At 44.4% G+C, this 23,001-nt stretch overlaps 1 protein-coding gene across 1 annotated transcript in view; it reads right to left on the reverse strand.

The window, feature by feature from the left end:
* Myo3b (myosin IIIB) overlaps positions 1-21,357 on the reverse strand; it is a 338,238-nt gene extending 316,881 nt beyond the window's left edge. The window contains exons 1-5 of the mRNA XM_035446507.1: positions 21,181-21,357; positions 19,789-19,923; positions 11,217-11,321; positions 10,827-10,926; positions 7,587-7,663 (exon numbers count right to left, since the gene is read on the reverse strand). Of these exons, the coding sequence (XP_035302398.1) occupies positions 7,587-7,663; positions 10,827-10,926; positions 11,217-11,321; positions 19,789-19,923; positions 21,181-21,330 (567 nt within the window). The 5' untranslated portion in view covers positions 21,331-21,357. The remainder of the gene's footprint in view (positions 1-7,586; positions 7,664-10,826; positions 10,927-11,216; positions 11,322-19,788; positions 19,924-21,180) is intronic.
* Positions 21,358-23,001: the final 1,644 nt, after the last annotated feature.

Raw genomic sequence — 23,001 nt, forward strand, 5'->3', positions numbered from 1 at the left:
ATTTGTCATTTCTATTCCTGGCAGGGCCAAAGGAAATAGCATTGTCGTATCATTTAGCTAGGAATGGCATAATTAATGAAGTCAAGAGTGGTTGCAAAATGCTTGCGCTATTTCTGCATTGGTGTAAGATGGTTGTTATGGCAACCATCCCTGTCAAGGACCCTGGGCAGGGCAAAGAGCGTCGTCACAGCACATCTGTTTCTCCTCTCTGCTGATTAGCTCTTGTTTGCAACAACAAGCAGATGGAAACGTAAAGGGGGGAAATTTTTTTTTCAGAAAAGAAGCAAATGTTTATTTTATCCATGAGTCTGTTTTCCAATACAGAAACTAGTCGCTAGCTGCTCTGGAAGGATGCTGAGTATAACGGGGTCCCAGCAACACGGGATGCTTCTCAGTGGGTAGAATAGCAACATGACGCATCTTTTAAAATGATGTGTCAAAAATTCCAATTTCAGAGCATCTTTCTGCCATACTTTTGTGTCTAGTTGGATGAATTGTTCCACTCACCAGGGGTGCATCTCCCACCATCTCCTATGAACACCTTTAAAACCAAGCAAGCAAGAGAATTTTCTCCATACCTCAGTTTAGCCATCTGTAAGATGGGGCTTGCATTCTCATGTGGCCTGGATAACCAAACTGATTCGGCGTTTACTCGGTAAGCAGATTGGGACATGGTGTCTCCTACACTTCTCCAAGCTTCACTTTTCTCAGTGGCAAAATGGAAAAACTAATATCCACCATTGAGAATGAACTAAAAGTACATAATAAGAAAGCACCTATGGTATGAGTCGATGTCGGTGAGTGAAGGTTTCCTTCCTGCTGTGTTCACACTTAGCAAGCTCCATATCCCCAAAACTCAGACACTCCACTGGACACCCAGTTGGCATGTGGCAGGGGCTATAGAATGAAGATCTGCTGGTTCTGGCCTAAGGCTCCCTCCTGCCAAGACTTAGCCCTGTAGTTGGTTAAGAGACCAGGGATAGCCTGAGCAGAGACACAGTGTCTCTATGACTGAGGACAACTCAAGAGTTCTGGGTGGCAGGCGCTTACCACTCATAATGGAAACATGTTAATATTTTAATAGCTGGCATGCCCATACCTCCACACACCAGCTAAATATAAGGTGTCATGTTAGCACGGTCTACAGATAACCTAATGAAAATTGAAATGACAACGTGGATTTCTTTTCCTGGACTGTCATCATTTGTAACAACACACACACACACACACACACACACACACACACACACACACATATCTCTGGTCTTCTGACTTTAGCCTTTATCTCAGGCATTGTTTTTTTTAGCATTAAACACAACTGTCTATTGTCTGTTTCTACTGCCTCCATTCAGTTCTTCCCAATGTGAGCTGGCAGGTTTGGTACAATGTCGACTGCCATCACCCCTTGCTAACAGAGAGTAGGTTCTATCCCTTTCTGTTATCCACAGGACATTACAGGATATAAATATGGGCTATATAATACTTCTGTAGATAACTAGCATGGATTAATCTGGAAATCTCTTAATGCAGTGAATTGGACTCCAGCCACCCCTGCTCACTACCACCCTGCATCCATGGGCACTTGGCCAGACAGAGAGCTGGGCTCCTAATTATGGCACTGAGGCAGTCACACTAACCAGCATCCTCACAGGTAAGCCTGAATATCTACAAACAACATGTAAACACCATGAAAATGCAAGTTGTTGTCATTCATATTGTTAATTAAGAGAAATAAACCATCAGGAGGCAGTAGAGGAGAAAAGAAACAATAAGCGACTGTCTGTGCTCAACACCCAATTGTGCAAACACACACACACACACACACACACACACACACACACACACACACACACAAAGGTGCCTTAGATAAAACTAAAATCTATAGCTAAGGCCAGACACCAGAGAGGCACACATGTGGTGTGTGTGTGTGTGTGTGTGTGTGTGTGTGTGTGTATGTATGTATCTGTGTGTGTCTTTGTCTCTGTGTGTGCATGTGTTTGTGTGTGTGTCTGTGTGCCTGTGTGTATCTTTGTTTCTCTCTTTCTGTGTGCATATGTGTGTATCTATGTCTCTGTGTGTGTGCATGTGTGTCTATGTGTCTGTGTGTGTCTTTGTTTCTCTCTGTGTGTCTCTCTGTGTGTCTATGTGTCTCTGTATGTGTGTGTGCTCACTCTAAACTAACACCTGTGATATTCGGAACTTGGGGGCACCGAAGCAGCTACCCAACAGCCTTAGAAATTTGAACACTGTTCTACAAAGAAAGGTTCCTGAGTATCTAAGGAGTTGTTACAGGATAGACTGCGTCCTCCAAATGAAAAATGTTGACGTTCTAACTCCCAGGAATCACATCTGAAAACAGGGCTACCATGGATGCAACTAGTTAAGATACAGTCAGGCTGGAATAAGATGGGCCCCTCACCCATGAGACCAGGGTCCACATGAGAAAACAGTCACATGAAGGCAGTGACATGCTGGAGGAATAGCATGATACCACAAAAGTAGAGACTACTGCTGTGTACTGCAAGCCAAGAAACACTAAGGACTGCCCGCTCATCCCCAGCAGCCAGGAAGACATAAGGGAGGGGGAGCTTCAGAGAGATTGAGGGCTTCTACATCTCATTCCCAATTTCTTTTATCATTGTTTTTATTTTAAAACAATTTTCTCTCGTTTTACATACCAATCCCTGTTCCCACTCCTTCCCCTCCCCCTGCTCTCCCCACCTTCTCCCGACCCCACCCTCCAACCACTCCTCAGAGAGGGTAAGGCTTCCCATGGAGAGTCAAGGAGGTCTGGCACATCACTTTGAGGAAGGGCCAAGGCCCTCCCCATTGTATTTAGACTGGGCAAAATGTCCCTCCAAAGAGAATGGGCTCCAAAAAACCAGATCAAGCACTAGGGATAAATCCTTGTCCCACTGCCAGTTGCCTCACAGACTACCCAAGCCACACAACTGTCACTGACATTCAGAGGGCCTAGTTTGGTCCTACACAGGTTCCCCTTGCTTTCAGTCTGGAGTTAGTGAGCTCCCACTAGCCCAGGTCAGATGTTTCTGTGGATTCCCCCAAAATGATCTTGACTCCTTTGCTCATATTATCACTCCTCCCTCTCTTCTACTAGACTCTGGGAGATGGCCCAGTGCTTAGCTGTGGATCTCTGCATCTGCTTCCGTCAATTGTTGGATGAAGGTTCTATGATGATGATCCAGGTAGTCATAGTCATCAATCTGATTAGAGGTGAAGGCCAGGCACCCTCTCCACTAATGCTTAGGGTCTTAGCTGGGGTCATCCTTGTAGATTCCCAGGAATTTCCTTAGAGCCAGGTTTCTTGCTAGCCCCATAATGACTCCCTCAATCATGATATCTCTTTCCTTGCTCTCCCTCTCTGTCCTTGCCCGCACTCTACCATCCTGTTCCCTCACGTTCTTCTCCTCCCCTCCCCTTCTCCCTCATTCCCAATTCGAACCTCCAGACAAAGAGCAGATCTATGTTGCTGGGTTACAGCAAACCCACGAATTTATTCCAGGTGCGCACAGCTGGCCCCAAGAGCTTGGTGCAATGGAGTCAAGGCAGGCTTCTATGGGGTCTTACCACACGCAGTGCTCTTTCCAGGGCTAACGAGGTGCTGGAGCCACTCCTGCCTCTCCAGTTACCACAGACTTGGTGCCTATACACCCATCACTGAGGCAGGCCCTGGATAATGAAGGCAGATAGCTTGCAGCAATCCTAGCCAGGAAGGTTTTGAAAACTGGGGTCTCAGGGCTGGAAGTGTAGCTCAGTGGTAGAGTACTTGCTTAGCACACATAAAGTCCTGGGTTCACGCCCCAGTATCAGTGGGGGAAAAGATACTGGCCTTTGCTGACATTATTGCGCTGCCAAATCACACTCTCTAGACTCACCAACCTCTGTTCCCATCATATGAAAACAGTTTTCTATTGTCTACGCTATTTTTCTCATGGGAATCTAAAACATATTTTCCATGTTGAGGTTTTTTTTTTTTCTTTACCACTTAAGATCACTGTGCCCACAGTGTGCTGCTTATGTATTTAGTTTTTAAGAATTTGTACTGATCTTGACGTTCAGACTGTCCCTTTTACTATGCCCAGCAATTTATTTCCCCAGCAGTATTGTTTCAAAGTGTGAGCACCGTGTATAATCCTCCCTCCCTGACATTCTGGGTTGATACCACTCTCTCAGCGTTCTTCTGTATCGGCAGTGCCTACCAACAGTGGTGAGAAGAAAGACTAGAGAATGTTGGCTAGCTTCTAGCAGCCTGAGCGAGCTGTGAGTCTTGATGGCTCATCAACATTTGATTGTAGTATGATCACATTCCATTAGCTACCTGGTTTGTAGACTAGCCTATTTCAATTAAATATCACAGTTACTCAAGATGGTGTCATAGAATGGAAGGAAATAATGGTTTTATTTCTCAGAAATAAAATAAGATCAAGGATCTTTCTATTGCATTTTAAAAGCAAGTCTAGGCCATCTGCAAGTCTTAATCCACCGGCCTTGTTAACACATCACTGTTGTTGCATTTCATCTAAATCCACTTATAGGAACTGAAGGGGAAGCATATACAATCGATATCATACACAGGCTTCACATAAAGACAATGCTAATTTGAACCATTGCTGATTATACTTTTCAGACACTGCATTTGACCCAAAGCACTGTTCACAGAGGAAAGCGTAAGTGCTTGCTGCACTGATCTGACAAATGGGATGTTGTTCCCATGGATGGATGGATATATATATATATATATATATATATATATATATATATATATATATGAAGGATCACGGAGCTCAGTGAGGCTTGGCTGGAAAAGGTGATGCTCTATTTCAAAACTTAAAGTGTGAGGATGATATATGTTAAAGACTGCAGGCTGGGACCCAGGAGGCACGCCAAGAGAACACCACATGGGGCCAGCAGACACCCGCTCCTGAGTGACGTTGTCAAGGACACACTTCTCAGATTTCCCACCTGCCGGCCCTTCCACTTCACTAGATGGGGAGACACTGGATTTCCCTGCTGAGAAGGGAGCCAACGCTGCCCCTTACAGAAAGATTCCTCATGCTTTACTCAACCCAACTGAAGGTGGGAAGCCACAAACACCTGAGAAATGCACAAAGCCTGGGGAGGGGCTCTTTTCATCTTGTCCTGTGGTGCTGAGAGTAGAACAGAAATGGCATCTTCCACGTTATGTCACCCAACAAGCAGAGTGACTTTGGTGAGGCTTCCCTTTCGGGACAGATCAATTGAAATCTAAAGAGGAATTTGCCGATAGCTTTGGAGCCTCCCTCGAACTGCACTCCATTTATCTCATCCCTGTGGCTTCATCGTCAGCACATTCATTTATCCAGAAAATAATCTTGGAGCGCCTACCCTGGGCCAGCAGAGAGTGGAGAGCCTAGTTAGCATCCATGTCCCCACTAAAGCTTCAAATCCTGGAGTCCTGCCCACCACTGTGCAGAGGTGACAGTGGGCTAATGGCAGGCTGGGGCTGTGACAGAGGCAGTGACAAGCTCCTACCTGGACATAAGTAAGAGCCTCACTGTGGGCTGGGGATGGGGGAGGGAATCTGTCACTCACTGCTGTTGGAGAATTAAAAAGCGAGTTACGGGAAAGGAATTGAAAATGAACCCGGACAGACAAAAAGAGGTGAGACTATGATAGGAGGGCTCTGCTCAGCACCCAAAGGAACTATGACCTCATCCTCCCCTGTGGTGCTCACAAGGTCCTTATGAAAATGTCCTTGCTCATTTTTACTTCAGTGCTTGTATTGATACAAATACGAACATCTCAGATCATCTGAGTGACTATTCGCCATATAGCTTTAGTCACATTCATTTACTGTGAAGCTGTGCCCAGCTTACAGAAAGCAGCAGTTAGAAGTCACAGGAGGTGTTTGCAAAGAAAGATCTGACTGGGGGAGTGGGAGGGATGCTAAGTCAGCACATGGTGGTAGGAATGCCAGACTCAAAGAACCCACTCTTGTGTGCCGAGACACAATCATACTGCAAAACGCAAATATCCACTCACAGCTAAACACCAAACTGAACTGGAATCCAGTTGCAGAGAAGGAAGAGTGATGAACAAAGGGGTCCAGACCAGGCTGGTAAAACCCACAGAAACGGCTGAGCTGAACAAGGGGAGCTCTTGGTCCCCGACTGATAGCTGGGAAACCAGCATGGAACTGATCCAGACCCCATGAATGTGGGTGTCAGTGAGGAGGCCTCGGAAATCTATGGGGCCTCTTGTAATAGATCAGTACTTATCCCTAGCATAGGAATGGACTTTGGGAGCCCATTCCACATGGAGGGATACTCCCTGAGCCTAGACACAAGGGGGTTGGCCTAGGCCCTATCCCAAAGGATATGACAGACTCTGAAGACCCCCCCCCATGGAAGGTCTCACCCTTCCTGGGGAGCAGAAAGGGTATGGGATAGGTAGGGTGTTGGGGGAAAGGGAGAGGAAACTGGGATTGCCAAGTAAAACAATCTTGTTTCTAATCTAAATTTAAAAATGGAGGAAACAAAAAAGCAAATATCACCTAAAGCAATAGCATCAGTCTCATTAAACTGCTGATTGGAAGGCTTTGTGACTTTTAAATATTTTTTTTACAGATCTATAAAAATATGACAAAAAGTTTAGATCTAGATTCATACATTTTAACCTATTTAAGAAACATTTACAATAACTAAATACTGTAATCTGCCAGCTTTTTGTTTAAAGTAGGTCTATTCATTACCCAAATTAAAAACAAAAAAAAAAAAAAATGGAAGGCCGTAAGTGGTAAGGAACACTGAAGAAAACTGAGCAGAGATTGGTGTGAGCTACCTTGCTGTCTTAGGAGACCACACGGGCTACCATACAGAAACGTGAATGTGCAGACAGATTGGAGTTGGAAAGCCATCTGGGGGTGGGGGAATGACCGTCTATGTCCTCCAATTTAAAGAATCTATTTGCTTTCTCCCAGAGAGCTTCTTTCAGCTAAAGGCCGGAGTGCTTGGCAATGAAATGCTGACCTGACAAGCAAATGCAGGGGTGACTCACACATGCCTTACCCAGCCGGAAAGTTCCCTACTTCTGCATGCCTCATCTCTGTATTGAGGGCAGAACTAAATTAGGACCAAATCCTGTTCTACTGCGGAGAGCTCACAACGTACACAAGAGAAGTTGCTACGTACGTGTTAGAAGCAGCCAGGGGACACTGCCTGACGCTCTGTAGGCTGCTGGAGCTGAAATGAGGCTCGACACCAAGCCATGGGTGTGGGCTGCATTTGTCTAGGAAAGGTGGTTGTCCCTACTGTAGACAAAGACTGGATGGACTTGCCAAGCCAAGACTCTCTCCTGGAGGGTCACCTTTACCTAATGGCATGAAGACACCCTATGAGCTGACTATGACTTAATCCTGATTCTCCGAGACTGTCTTGTCAGCATCACTCACCCACGAGGATTTTTAGAGTTCTATAAGGATAAGGGATTTTCTTCCTGAAAATTGTAGAGAGCAGGAGTCTTGCCTATAAAAAGGCACAACACCAAATTCATTGACAAGTGCAAAAAGCTAGATAGTTCCTGCTTACCTCAGGGGCCATCCAGAATGGGGTCCCAACTGATGTGTTTCTCCGAAGACGTGTGCTTGTAAGTTGAGCAGAGACACCTATGGGGAAAGGGTATTAGAATTCAGCAGTGAGCATAGATAGAGGTTGGCAATGTTTTCTATAAGAGTTTAGATAATGTCTATTTTAGGTGGTATAGTCCCTGTCACAATTAACTGCTGCCATAGCGCTAAAGCAGCTACAGAAAACATATCGATGAATAAGTGTAGCCATACCTAAATAAAACTTCATTTATGGGTGCCAAAAACTGAATCAAGTACAATTTTCACATGTCATGATCTATTCTTTTGAAGTTTTAGCAGTCATTAAAAATAGAAAAATCAAACTAAGCATGGTAGTACATGTCTGCAATCTCAGGACTTGGGATCCTGCTGAAGAAAGAGGATCAAGAGTTCAAGTACAGCCTGGGCTAAATAGTAAGTCCGAGGCCAGTATGAGCTCTATAACAAGAGCTGGTCTCAAGTTACAATGTCTGTATATGTACACATGCATAATTCTTAGGTCATGGTTGCATAAAAACAGAAGTTGGGGCATATTTGTTTCATGAGCAGTACTTTGCCAACCCATGAAGTTTTAGTCATTCTATCTAAATCATCAGAGCCCATATTTCCTAATGAACATTCCTGTTCATATAGCTGCAAATTTGGAACAGAAAGAAAAATATCAACAACTGTGATCAACCCAAAATATCTTTCTATTATGTTTCCCAATTATTTTAGATGATTTCTTTAATAAGTGCTTCATTTTTTGGAGGAGGAAGATTGACAAGCATTATCTATAATAGTGTATCAATGTAGACACAAAAAGATTCCAGGCCTTATCTAGCCTACAAGACTAGAAACTTGGCAAGAATGCAATGCTTCTCAAATGGAAAAAGAAATTGACAGCATTATTATCTAAAGCTCAATGCTGAAGACCTGAATTTTAATATTATTCCAATGTCTTTTTATGACCTCTCCTCTCTGTACCATCAAATAAAGTGAAAGTAAATGTAGCCTGGATGAAGAGTCCAGAGACTTGCCTTCCAGGTCAATTATGCTTTTATTAGTGCTGTGACTGCCTCATCTTTGAGCCTCCGTTTTCCCATCTTCAAACTAGGATAATGGCAACAATCATACCTAACATATGGTCTTCTAATACCAAATGTGAGAATAAGTATGTCATGTACTTTATAAATGTAATGTATTTTCTACACTAAGCACGAATCTAGAAAATGAGGAATGTTGGCACTACCGAAAATAAAGACAAGAACTCAAGTCTAAATGTAGTATGCTGTTTATCAATGGACACACACCCTAGAGAATTTAAGTCCTGGATGATGTTCAGAGGACCCCCGGGCTGGTTCCTGGATTTGCCATTTGCATTCTCTCTATTAAAGAGCCTGGAAGGGCTGCCATCTCCCAGCTCCCACACTTGAGATAAGGATTCTGCTGTGTTGTCCAGGCTGGTCTCAAAGTCCCAGACTCAAGTGAGTCTCCCACCTCAGCCTTCCCAGTAGCTGGGACTATATGCATGTCATAGTACCCCAGATAATCCCCACTGTGCCAAGTCCTCCATAAGAATATAGTAAACAAGCAATTACACATTTCTAGCTTTAATTTCTAGAAATTTCTTACAGCAACTCAATCTTCAGGAACTTTTTACTGGGAAGATTAAGAATATTTTATCTCTCAAAGCTTATAAAGTTGGCATGTGGATAAATGGATTTTAAATCCTACCCTTATCCTTGTAGGCTATCTCCCTTCTGGCCTATTAAATGGCCTCAGGGTCATGTGGAAAATACACAGCACATTGCTACAATTCTAGTATTCCTCCAATTTACAGAGGAACACAGCTTCTGACAACTGGCTTCTTCTGCCCTTTTTTTTTTTTTTTTTTTTTTTTTTTTTTTTTTTTTTTTGGTTTGCCTCTTAAAACACAGACCAACATACATACCTAAAGCTACTTCATTTTTAAAATGTATTTGTATTTTTATGTGTGTCAGTGTTTTGTCTGTCTGTATGTGCGTGCACCACATGCATGCAGGAGATCGAGTAGGCCAAAAGAAAGTGTCGTGTTACCTGGGACTGGAGTTACAGACAGATGTGAGCCTCCAGATGGGTTCCGAGAACAACAGATGCTCTTAACGACTGACCATCTCTCCAGCCCCAACTTCATTTATTCTTAAATAACTTCTTTCCCACAAATAATTTACAGACACGTTCTTATTTTTAATCTTTTTAAATAATTTATTTGCTTATTTTTATTTTATGTGCATTGATTTTTGCCTGCATGTATATCTGTCTGTGTGAGAGTTTCATATTTCCTGGAGCTAGAGTTTCAGACAGTTGTGAGCTGCCATGTGGGTGCTGGGAATTGAACCTGGGTCCTCTGGAAGAGCAGCTAGTGCTCTTAACCTCTGAGCCATTTCTCCATCCCCTACATACACATTCTTATACCAAATTATTTCCTACGGTGAAATAACGAATACTAAAAACCACCAGTTTGTTTTTACTATGGTGACATTGGTAACATTTTGAAGTGTTCTAAATGCAGTATTTGTAGCTAGCATTGAATTTATTTAGAAGAGTAAACCATTCCATAGGCCGAAACAGAGGAAAACTAAATAGCTAGTTGGTTTAGGACTATCAAAACAGAACGCTGGGAAAGAGTCAACATTCTCTGGATTCCGATGACAGCGTCTATATTTCCCGTGAATGTTTTCAGGTCAACGGGCCTCACATGTGGAGGCAGTAGTCAGAATTTCACATCTCCCAGGCCCAAAGGACGGGTTTACCTTCTGCGCACTGCAAATAAGTATGCCCAAGGCTAGAGAAAGTCATTTTAAAAACCAAACTGCTTTCTCTTTTCATATGCAAAAGAGAGATGAAAAAATGTAAATTACAGACAATTGCCCTGAGGTGGGAAACTTTCACAGAAAACAAAAAACAAACAAAGCCAAAACACCATTTTCTGTAAAGCTTCTCTTTTGCAACACTTTTATTTTCTATTTTTAATAACATTGCTCTGAAAGCTGAAAATAATTAACAAAGAGCATCTCCGAGGGCGATCCATCTGGAAAGCCCCCTACTCTCCAGCCCGTTTGCCTGCAAAGTCCCTGAGCCTGTGGTGCAGCAGAGAGGCCCCAGTCTTCAGAGACTGCAATAAATTGTCCCCTTCGGCTAAAACTGCATACATCAAGAAAACAAACGACACAGTCATTACCAAAGTCAACGAGCTTAACTCCTCCTTCTGCTGTCAGGAGAACGTTATTGCCCTTCACATCTCGGTGGATGATTCGATGATGGTGCAAATGCTGAAGGCCCTGCACGGTGTCCCAGCACCACAGCAGGACAGAGAGAGAGAGAGAGAGAGAGAGAGAGAGAGAGAGAGAGAGAGAGAGAGAGAGAGGGAGGGAGGGAGGGAGGGAGGGAGGGAGGGAGAGGGAGAGGGAGAGGGAGAGAGAGAGATCAGAGCTGTCAGCAAACCAATTCAACAGTCTCATCAAAGTCCATATCCGTTATACCATCCCCAGGTTTAATTCCCATTGTTAATGTGCAATGAGTAGCCAAGCTGTGCACAAATTGTCCCCTCTTACACCATGAACATTCTTACCAAGAGGGCTCCGTACAGAATGTAGGAGATCACAGCTTCATCCAGCCGCTCGCCACATCTCAGGAGGCCCTTGACAAGCTCAGTGACAGAGCCCCCGTTACACAGCTGGGAGAGGAGATGGGGGACAGAGAGGGAGCCAGAGAACCCAAACAAAAAGAAAAGACAAACACATTTAGAAGAAAAATCAACTGATTGCTGACAATATGGTAAATTTGCAGATCACAGAACTCTAGACTAAAATAATTAAATTGCGAATTTTTATTAGACAACCAAATCAAGTTCTTTGTATATGTGAATTCTTTATTCAAAGTAATGGTTTATGAGTGAACATGCCGATACCAAAGGCTGACTTTTTAATTGCCAAGTCAAACATAAAAGCACAAGTTATTACTTAGAAATTAGAAAGAGAAAGCGTATCTGTAACCATGGTAACTTACTGGCTACTTTTCACTTTATGTGACTATTGTCTGGTTTGTTTGTTTTAACATGAATTTTTAGGATGAAAAAAACTGAAGAGGCAAGACGAATGCCCTTCATACCAGACAAGAGACAAATCTCAACAATTTCAACCTCTTCTGCCTCCCTTGCTGGCTCTGCAAGCATTGGGGCTTGGCTGGTAACTCTTCTAAAGCTGTCAGGCCTGGGATGTGCTTGGCTTTCTCTGGTTCAACTTGAGGCTTTAAAAGACTTTAAGCCTCTCTAGTTCCCCCTCTCTCTCTTCTCTTCCTCCCTCCCTCCCTCCCTCCCTTCCTCTCTCTGTCCATAATTTAAAACACCCTAAGATTTCACCAGCACGCTGTCCTTTACCATACAGTGTGTATCACCAAAGTTGAGTACAGAGAGCGGACCCTCTTACTCTCCCAGCAATGTCAGGGTTTTCAGGGAAAAACTATACTAATTGTAGAGTCAGTGTGGGTTTGTTACAAGCCACCTTAAATTAGAGGATCTGTCACTGTTAGAAACACCCTGGAATTGTAGGCAGCATGATGTCCATGCACCCTGCCCTTTTCTGGGGAGCAAGGGGCTCTTATCCATGTGGCAGCCACCCTTGAACTTATGTAAAAACCCGCTTTAGAGACTTGGGATCCCTGGGGTGCTTTGTCTGAAATAAGTAAGCTAGGGAGTGTGGGGTGCTCCCCTGCTGGAGTGGACTGGCTTTCTTACATAATGAAGCCAGAGGAAGGGCAAATCAGCAGCTTGACTAAGGGAGACAACGACATATTAGGATCTATTCAACTCTAGTTATGAACAACTGCAGCATTTGATAAAGGGTGAGCATATGTTTCTGTCTGATATGGGTACCATCCCTGCTATCTATACATTTGGCAGACTTTTGTATAGTAACAATCAAATAGCCTGGAATGAAATGCCCATGCTTTTAGCCTTTAAGTTGCTTACAAGTATGTGACTAAAACTCTAGTAGGAAATCCTTAAAATTAGCACAAAGTTGCCATCAGGAATTATTTTGCAGGGACCCCTAAAACAATGAAATGTTTGAAGATTATGATGACCCTTTGGGTTTGAGACTGTATCAGGCGACCTTGAGGTCAGCAGTCTGCCAATATCAAGTTGAACTGACCACTCCACCCCATTGGCTTTCATGTCACAGATGTTGTATTCCAATTCTATCTTCCTATAGCTTAGATGTTGAATGTCCCCCAAATCTTATCTGCTAACAAAAAGTTGGCATTATTGGATGATGCTATGGCCTTTTGGAAGAGAGGCCTTGTGGGAGGTTTTACGTCATTGGGGCATACCCCCAGACATGTCTTCTGGCCATTAGATAAGCAGTTTGTTCTACCAGAGTTCCCCTGCCATCAGTACTCCCAGACCTTCCTAGTGATGAACTGGAACCTCTGAACTGAGTCAGATATTTTGTCACAGTGATGGAAAGACTAACAGGACTGTCATCCAAAGAGCTCCGAATTCTTTTCTCTCTAGCTGTGTGTTACAAGACCCCAAAAGGACAAATAACATTCATTGTTTCTGCTCCCAGTGGCTGCAATTAGACTTTTTATCACCTATTACTCAATCCTGAGATGACACAGTCCCCAGCCTCAAAGTGCTCTTTGCCCAGAAATGGGCACATAAATAACTGAGGATGCCCTATGAAGGGAAGGCATGTCCAGGGAGGAGGGAGACCTCTGTCGAGGGAAGATGAGAGGGACAGCCTGAGAAATTCTTCCACTGGCAATAGCATTGCAGACATGGAAGAGCATCTAGGGCAAACAACTGGGGCCATCTTGTGCAAAGAAAGGGAGTATGAAAGCAGAGAGGTGGCTTGTGTGTTTGATTCTAGATATTCGGCTCTTGGGTCACAGGGAGGTGGCAGGGGAAGCAAAGAGTGGGCACTACCACTCTATACTGTGTCTACTCCAATACATGAGGCACATGAGTGGCTAGAGAGAAGCTTTGGACAGGAGGTCTCGGTGTTTAGGTTTACATTCTGGAGAGATCATTTTGGCAGCAGATTGGCAGATGAACTGAGGACAACAACATCAAACATGAGATATTCAGCCGGAAAATTGGAAACATCCATGGGGCAAAGGACTGAAGAGACAGCTTAGTTGGTGCCTTTTCTGGGTTACTATTGCTGTGATGAAACACCATGACCAAAGCAAGTTGGGGAGGAAAGGGTTTCTTTGGCTTATGTTTCCACATCAATGTTCATCATCAAAGGAAGCCAGGACAGGAAGTCAAACAGGGCAGGATCCCAGAGACAGGAGCTGGTACAGAGGCCATGGAGGGGGTGCTGCTTATTGGCTTGCTCCTCATGGCTTGCTCAGCCTGCTTTCTTATAGAACCCAGGATCAGCAGGCCAGGGATGGCCCCACTGACAATAGGTTGGGCCCTCCCCCACCAATCACTGATTAAGAAAATGCTCTACAGGCTTTCCTACAGCCTGATCTTATAGAGGTATTTTCTCAATTAAGGCTCCCTCCACCCTCTTGACTCTAGCTTGTGTCAAGTTGACAGAAAACTATCCAGCACTGTTGGTAAAGTTCTGGTCATGCAAGCATGAGGGCTTAGATCTAGATTCCCATCACCCACATACAAAGCCAGGGAGGCAGTGCATATCTATGAAGCCAGCATTGGAGCAATCAGAGGCAGGTGCATCCCTAGAGCTTTCTGGCCAGGTAGTATTCCTGAACTGGTGAGCTCTTGGTTCAGCGAGAGATCCTGTCTCAAAGAATAAGATGGAGAACTACTGAGAAAGATATTGACCTCTAACTTCCAAACATATGTGCACACGTGTGGACTGATGCTCACATATACAGCACATACACAAACAACAATCACCAAGGGAGGCAGGACCCTAAGTGGAAAGTGAAGGCACAGTCTTCATATACAAAGAACTTTGAGAAAGTACCAGTGAAACTCTGTGCCCCTCTGGATGCAAAGCATGAAGCAGCTCCATCAGGACTATTCCCCAGCTGGGATCCCATCTCATGGGGACATGTGTTTTCTCCTATTGAAGGGGTGTGCTAAAATACTACCGAGAGGACATTTCAATGCTGGGTGTTGACCCAAGCTAATGCAATGCTGGAAATTCCCCTCTGAAGACTCTTGGTAGTCTCTCTCTTTCTGAGTGTGACCAACTGTGTGACTAGGACCTCTTCAGCATGTTTTACTTAGGCAGCAAACTTGGAACCTTTCTTCATCACTTCAGAACTTAGGAAGGGATTAAAAGTAGCTATTTGTCAGTGGGATCAAAATTCAGCTGTGAATTTAGAAAAACAAAACAAAACACAAAGAGCTCTTACTCAGCCAGTGCCTTTTGTTCAGTAAATGTCAGAGTTAAAAGCTGTCTGACTTTCCAGAATTCACAGAAATGTAATTAAACCATTCAGGGTACATTAAGGGAAGCTGCCCTGTGAAGCTGACAAGTCCCCTAGCAAGGCTTTAAGAGGGCAGCCTGTGGGTTACAGAAAAACACTGTGATAACCCAGAAAAGAAGAGAGAGCAACTACACACTGACAATTGTCTAGAGTGGAATGAGCTGAGCCTTTTAAAAGCAAAACAAGAAATTATATTCAAATGCATCAAATAAAATAATCTCCTTAGAGATGTCAAAAGGTACACAAGCATCCTGCCCCAGCCCTGGGGGTTGGCACAGAGCCCATCCTTCCCACCCTCTCTGCCACCCATCAAATTCAAATATAGAGGTGTGTCTCCACTCCACAGTTCCTCCCTATGCCCTCGGCATTCAGGAAATGAGGCAGCTGGATGCACCTAGAATTTAATGAGCATTTTTCTCCAAACTAAGAAAAATAGAAGATAGAATTTCTGTGTCTCATTTTCAAAACATCATAGAATATTGACTCAATCACAGTGTGTGCGTTCATCAGGACAGTCGTAACTTCAAGCAACAAAATGTTCCTTGTTCAATAAGCTACCAATTTCCCCCTATGTTATTAAGAAGTGGTCCAGGCAACACAGTCGCCAGACCTCTATTCCAGCCTCAGCTCCAACAGGCAAGTATCTCCTAGACCAGTGTGTTGGTTTGACTCGGTGAGGTGGCAGAGTTAAAAAGACTTCTTTCAGTGCCTTGTGATCAGTAGGCTGTCAAGGTCTTTCAAGGGTGTGAGGTTCTACAAAGAGCATAAAACAGAGTCAAATTACTTGAGGAGATGCTTGTAGGAAGCATCCTGTCCACCTCTCACTAGTCCAGCTCAGTTTGCCACTTGAGTAAGGACAGATAATCTTTATTTTACTGAATACTAGATCAAGTTTCCAACTTGCAACTACACAAATGAACACCATGTCTCTTGGGACCCAGGTGCTCCATTTCCAACAGGGAAATGTTTACTTCTTGAGAGGTGTTTGGACTGGAGGCTTCCAGCTCCCATCTCAGTCTCCCCTGGGTGTGTGAGTGTGGTGAGTGGGCAGGATCACTCCCACCAACTGTTGCTTAATTCTCTTGTGTTGAACACAGAAAGCACGAGCCTATAGATACAGCTCTGCTTTTCAAAGCTCTTCCCTTCCCCTGTCGGAAGTTGACTGTCCTTCATCTTACTGCAGCATCCCATCATTGCACTCTAGACTCTCCAGAGCAGCTACCAAATTCAGTGTTCAGGGCCAATCCCATCCTACCAACCCTTTTCCTCCACCAGCATCCTGCCCAGACCCCTGCCCTCAACATGATAGACTTAATTCATGCTGCAACGTCAATGGGTGAAAATGGCTTGCTGTTTAATACTTCCAGTGACATTTGGGACTAGACCTGACTTCTAGCAAGATTTCAATAGAGTATATGCTCCCCCAATCCATCTTCCTTCTCTCCTCCTCGCTCTTGCTTTAGCTCGGCAGACTCTGAATTTACACTTTTCAGGGTAGGGGAAGAGATTGTTATTAAAGTCAATTATTTCACTTAATTTAAAAGCAACGTTTTTGCTTTCTTTTGCTTTGAATTTTTTCTTTATAGTCCTTTCATGGCACTCTAGACTATTTTTCAGAAGATGAACATTTGATCATGCTGAAATGATTGGTTTCTACCTGTCAAGGTTTTTGTTCTAAAAGGAGAAAAAGAAAGTTGCCTCAGTACATATTAGATACCATTTTCAAATACTGGATGCCTCTCAGAGTTCTAATTCCATATTATATCCTATGTGGGTAAGAGAAAATGAGACATGTTTTTTGTTGTTGTTGTTTAATACTTACTTAAAACAAATGCACATTGTCCAACACATCATGCATAAGCGTATCATCTACATGCCCTCCTGATGCAGTAGGTGTCTACCAAGAAGGGAGCTTTGTTTGCCTCCAACTAACAAATCAGTAATGAGCTGCAGAGCTGGCAGTTTTATTTGCTTTTCTTTTTGGAGCTGTGGTGATTTGAGGAGCTTGTTAATACCCTTTTTCAACCCTCTAAAATCACCCCGTGGAATAGCTGCTCCCTGGCCCTCTCATCACATCTAGCAGGAAAAGAGCAAAGGCAATATAAACTTAATCTCAGCACAATGGATGAGAAGAACAATTCTAAACACATTGTAATTTTATTGTGCGTCTCCTAAAGCAGACCTTTAAAAGCTATAGGTAGAGCAGAATCATGGAGGCACACTGTGGCCTGCCATCATCCAGCTCTGTGGTTAGGGAAGAGTACTGCCACCCCAGGCAGTGTCACCAACAATCACGTGCTAAAGGGCTGACCACCATGCTGTTGGGAGGCGGTGGCACTTTGAGTGTATAAGGCTCCATGGAGGAAGTTAAGTCACTGGTGCTCTGCCTTTGACGTCGATGTCAGGATGCTGGCCTCTCTTTTTTTCCTCCCTGATTTGCTTCCAAGCCACCGTGAGGTAAACCATTTCCTTTTCAGTTTGTGCCCATCACGGTGCACTAATTCTTCACGGGTTCAAACGCCTTAGGATAGAAACCTCTCTAATCATGAGCCAAAACAGGCCTTCCCCTTTTAAAGTGCATTTGTCTCAGATGTTGTGTTATAGTAAAGGAGAGCTGACTGACACACATAGTTCAAGCCTGCCATGTAACTGGTCATGGTTATGTAGTTCCCCTCTCTGGTCCTCTGGCCATCGATGGAATACCAAGAGACTGAAACTAAAGAAAATACAGAGTTCTGCCACTGTCAGAAGTCTAGTAACCCTTGTGTTTCTGAGGCTTGTGGAAGCACTGGACACATCCGGCTACCTAGCTGCCTGCTACCAACAGCCCACGCTGGGACACAGAAGGAAGCATCCAAAGCCACCAGTTTTGGCAAAACCACCTGCAAAATGATAAATGCCAGCATATCACATGCTGAGGGATAAGTCCCTCAATGTCTCTGAGTGGCCTCCTTACCTGCCCCAGGTCAGTGGGGGAAAGCAAGAGGATATTTGGCCGGGAGCCATCAGCACATGGCTCAGGTCACAGCCTGATTCCTCCTCATTATTCACAGCTTCCCTGGCTGCCTTGGGTGCACCCAAGGCCTTGTGTCTGCCATCTCACCTGAGCAGGAAGAGCATTGGCTCATTAGCACCCTTGGCATGAGCAGCCTCCTGTTTGCCTAGTAGCACAAGGAAGCAGACCCTTGACAAACCATGGGGAAGCCCTGAAGGCTTCAGTTCTCCCTGTCTGAACACAGAGCTGTTTGGAGTAGGGTGGGATGTATAGAGAAGAGGATGAGTAAAAAGGGAGATTATTTTTTTGTCACTGTATTTCCTTGATGAAGTTACAGTGAGGGACAGAGCTCTGACGGAGCTAAAGATGAATACAGAGACTCACACAGTGCTATTCCTGAACAAAGCATCGGGGTTGCACAGCTTTGTGGCAAGATAAAAAACAGAAATCTTCTCAGGCTGGGGGTGAAGGGTAGGTGGTTAATGAAACTCAAAACATGATGGGAGAATGTACATATGGTTGAATATACCAACTAATGTCTCAAAGATGGTTCATAAAAGTCAAAACCCCTGCATTGCTAGATTGCAAGGAAGGCAGCTGATGTGACAGAAATATTGAGACTAGCTTCCTGCAGATTATCACACTTGGATATAATAATGAATTCGCCATCCATGGTTGCCATGACAGCCAGCGCATATTGTCCCATTCTCAGGCTTTCCAGATCCAAGAAGACTGGGACGAGAGGCACCAGTCAGTGAAGGGAAGGTGGCTCCTGGACTTCTTTAAGGTGTCCACATGAGTCCTCATGCTCCTGTATCATCCTGATGACCACAGGCAGGGAGGTGTGAGCTAGTTCAGAGGGGCTGGGTCCAGGCCAAATCAGGGTGGGTCTGTGAGGATGAAGGAAATGGCCTGTCCTGTTGTCCTTGTTCTCTTCAGTATTGTGGGGAGTATAATTTAGGGGATGTGGTATTCCACCCCAGATGACATTCATTCCCATTAATAAAGGGTAGAAGAAGGGACAGTTGTGTACATGTCCCCTCTGCACAGCTGATGCTCCTGGAAATGTCCACTGTCCCCACCCCGGCACCTTTCACTAGGAATTGCCCCCCACTGCAAGGGACTGCCCTCCTGGAGTCACCCTTCCTGGAGGGCAGAGGTACAGTTGAGGACAACTGTGAATAGGCTCCTGGCTGTCGGTTTCTGTGGAGAATTAGCTGAGGCTGTGATCGGTCTCACTGCTGGTTAACATCTCCTTGCCCCATTGCCTTCCTCACTTCTCTCTCTGCTAATCTCTTCCAAGGACTCTCACAAACCTTCCACACACAGCTCTCGTCTCAGTTTTCAGGAGCTGCTAAACATGAACAGCCAGATACAAACAGCGCAGGCCAACTGCATCACAGGCAGAGTTCGAAAGGGGCTATACTAAGTTCGAACACAAATTCTGTAAAATGTTTCCAGTTTATAAAACAGAATAACATTTTCCAACTGGATTCCTAGATTCACTCTGGGTTAGAAGAAAAGAGGGTTACATTATTTTTTTGAAGCAGACATAGAAGAAACCCCATTCACACAAGTTGCAGTACGCACCACAGTGTCTCACACCAGTTCAGGTGCCTGGTGCACAGGAGGGATCCACTCCTCCAACCTGCAAACAGGCTGGTCAGCACAGCACTCACTTGCCCCCAGGACTCAGCGCTCTCTTCCATTCCATGGTTACCCAACAGGAGCCTCTTACCTCCAGGACCAGCCACAGCTGTCCTCCCACACAGTGATCCACTTTGTAAAACATCCCGTAAAACTTCACAACATTAGGGTGATTAGGAAGAAACCGCAGAATGTTGTATTCAGCCTCGATCTCCTCATCCATATCCTAAAAGGGTTAAAAAAAATAACCCATGCCTGATTTAGATGGGGTATAAGTACAGAAAGGACATTGTTATCAAGTCACCAATTAATAAAGCAAACTGACGATGAGTTTGAGGGATGAGTTTTAGGGTTTTTTTTTTTTTGTGTGTGTGTGTGTTGTTGTTGTTGTTGTTTTTTAAATATGATCTCACTATGTAACCCAGGAGAACCTCAAACTTACTATGCACAGCATGCTGACCTCCAACTCAAAATCCCCCCAAGGCCTGTACCTCCCAAGTGTGTACCACCTTACTAGACTCTACTTATATTAAAGTCATCATTGTCAGATATTAAAAATACCCAGGAGTAGCTTTACTGATCCCAATTCCAACCCTTTGGTTATTATAAGCAATAACATTTCTTTATAATATTTTTCCTCAACTGTATTATTATAAATATCTTCTTATTGAAAAATGTCTAAATGTTCAGAGGTTTGCAGGGGCCCCCACAAGATACAACTTCTCTGTGCAGACCAGCGCAGAGCATGGAGACCTTGGCGCTTTGAGAGAAAATATTACCTCAGATGATTGAATATCATGAGTCTGGTTCAATTTGTGACTTACAGAAAGAACAGGGAGTGAAATATAGCTTTTTTCCAAAAGAATAATTTTTAACAGCCCAAAACACTAATGCCAAAACAGCAATGAAACATGCAAGAAACCAAAGTCCAGGGAAGTCTTGTTTTTGTTTTTGTTTTTTTGAGGCAGGGTATCTTTGTGTAGCCCTGGCTGCTCTGGAATTCACTTTGTAAACCAAGCTGGCTTCTCTACCTGCCTCTGTGCCCTCCAACTCCCAGCCCACCTCTACCTAGCCCCCACTACCATGCACTGGAATTAAAGATGTCCCCACAATGCCCAGCAGATCCACCAAAGTTGTTTTTTGGTTTTTGGTTTTTGGTTTTTCGAGACAGGGTTTCTCTGTGTAGCTTTGGAGCCTATCCTGGCACTCGCTCTGGAGACCAGGCTGGCCTCGAACTCAGAGATCCGCCTTCCTCTGCCTCCTGAGTGCTGGGATTAAAAGTGTGTGCCACCAACGCCCTGGCCTCCAGCAAAGTTTTAACTCTAAACCAAGTCCTTTCCTTCAGAGGCGCTAATAAACCAGGATTAATTTTGAGATTTCCTGCCAGCATTCATGAAAATGATCCCTAAAATCATGAAAGGAAATTGCAAACCTAACGTGTCAGAAACACCAACCAGTGGTTACAATTCCCTCCAGTACTCACACTGACAGGGTCCAGGATCTTCACGGCCGCTAGACTCCCGTCTCTCTTGTTGGCTACCTTGTAGACCTTGCCATAAGTGCCTTTGCCAATCGTCTCTATAATCTCCCATGTGTCCATGGGGTCTGGGAGGGATTCCAATCCAAGCATCATGGGGTTATAGTGAAATAATCCATACAGGTGTTTCCTGTTGAGAAATTGTATCATGAGCAGTGGATCACAGGACTGAAACAGAAGTGATTTGTTTCATAGTGTGTGTGTGTTTTTTTTTCCCTTCTGTATTTTTTGTTCCCTTCTGTATTTTCAAGGAAGGAAAGGAATTCAAAGCATCTGTAAGAAATGACAATAGACGAGAGTGGAGAAGTAGCAGGACTCCAGCACACACTAAAAACATCAATGTAAAGATGATCTAGGCACTGTAAGTGAAAGAAAGGTGTTAGGAGGGAGGAGAGGGGCTGCCATGTCTGAGTGGCTGTCTAGCTAAGTGGCAAGACTGGCTGCTGCCAGGGAAAGCAGCTGAAAGACAGCAAATCTAAATGCTTGTCCCCACTTACAGCAAACTTGACCATGGTTCCCAGATGGTTGCTGGAAGTGAATCCCCACTCTCTGCGTGCAAGGCCACAGGTGCACATACCAGATGCTGATCTGTGCACGGGACCTGCTGACGAGCCGAGCCTGTGCCCCACCCATCCACACAGCAAACACCTCACATGCAATCACACCATGTTGCTGATTGGAGCTGCCTTGCTTCAAGGACAGAGATTTCAGAGTTCAGTAAGCCAGATATACAACTGATGCTATGAGAAAATCCACTCCTGATCATGTGCCCTCAGGCTGGAAGGAGTGTCTTAACCTAGGTTTGCTTCTGGACCCCACAAAAGCAACCCAGGTTCCACCAGCAAGAACCATTGCACCAAATTCCCACCCCCAGATTTCAGCCTTGTGGTGAGTATTCCTATTTGCATTTCTCTTTTCTAGATAATTCTCCCAGAACAAACTCTGTGACTTGGCACAGGATTTTTTTTTCCTTTTGCCCTGATAATTGGGAACATTGCAAGAATATTAAAGCTGAGAACCGTGACACATTCCTATATCCCAGCGCTCGGGAGGTGAAGGGAGAAGGGCCACCATGTTGAGTTCAGTTCTGAGCTACAGAGTGAGTTCCAGGCCAGTGTCACACCCCCAACCTACGAGCAGAGTGTGTGTGTGTGTGTGTGTGTGTGTGTGTGTGTGTGTGTGTGTGTGTGTGACGTGTATATCTGTGATAGTTCATCATCACTATAAATTTGATAGGGTTTGGACTCACCATGGAAACTTGTCTCTGTGTATATCTGTTAGTGTTTCCAGAATAGTTTAACTGAATAGAGAAGATTCACTCTAACTGTGAGTGGCACCATCCAAAGGCCTGAGGTCCCTGAACTCTGAAAAAAACATAAAGGGGACTGAGCAGAAGTGTTCCTCTCTCTCTCTCAGCATCCTGACTGTGGATGCCATGTGCCAGCTGCCCCATGCTCCAGCTGCTATGATTTCCACCACTGAAAGGAAAAGTATTGGCTCAGGACCCTCAAAACCAAGTTCACAGCACAAAGGAGATTTGTTTGCCCCAGAGGGACAGTGGGCAGGGACAAGGGACAAAGACAGGAGATAGAAGAAGAAGGGAACAAAGGAGAAGGGAGAAAGGGAGCAAGAAAGAGGGGTAAGGCCTTTTGTCCCCTTGTGGGAGCAGGACAAAGAACTGTCTCCATAGGTAAATGATGGTTCATAAAGGTAAAGGGGTAACCCTATGTTAGGATAAAGTGCTTTATTTTAATTGGGCATATTAAT

The sequence above is a fragment of the Cricetulus griseus genome, chromosome 6 (genome assembly GCF_003668045.3).
Source record: "Cricetulus griseus strain 17A/GY chromosome 6, alternate assembly CriGri-PICRH-1.0, whole genome shotgun sequence".
Classification (NCBI taxonomy): domain Eukaryota; kingdom Metazoa; phylum Chordata; class Mammalia; order Rodentia; family Cricetidae; genus Cricetulus; species Cricetulus griseus.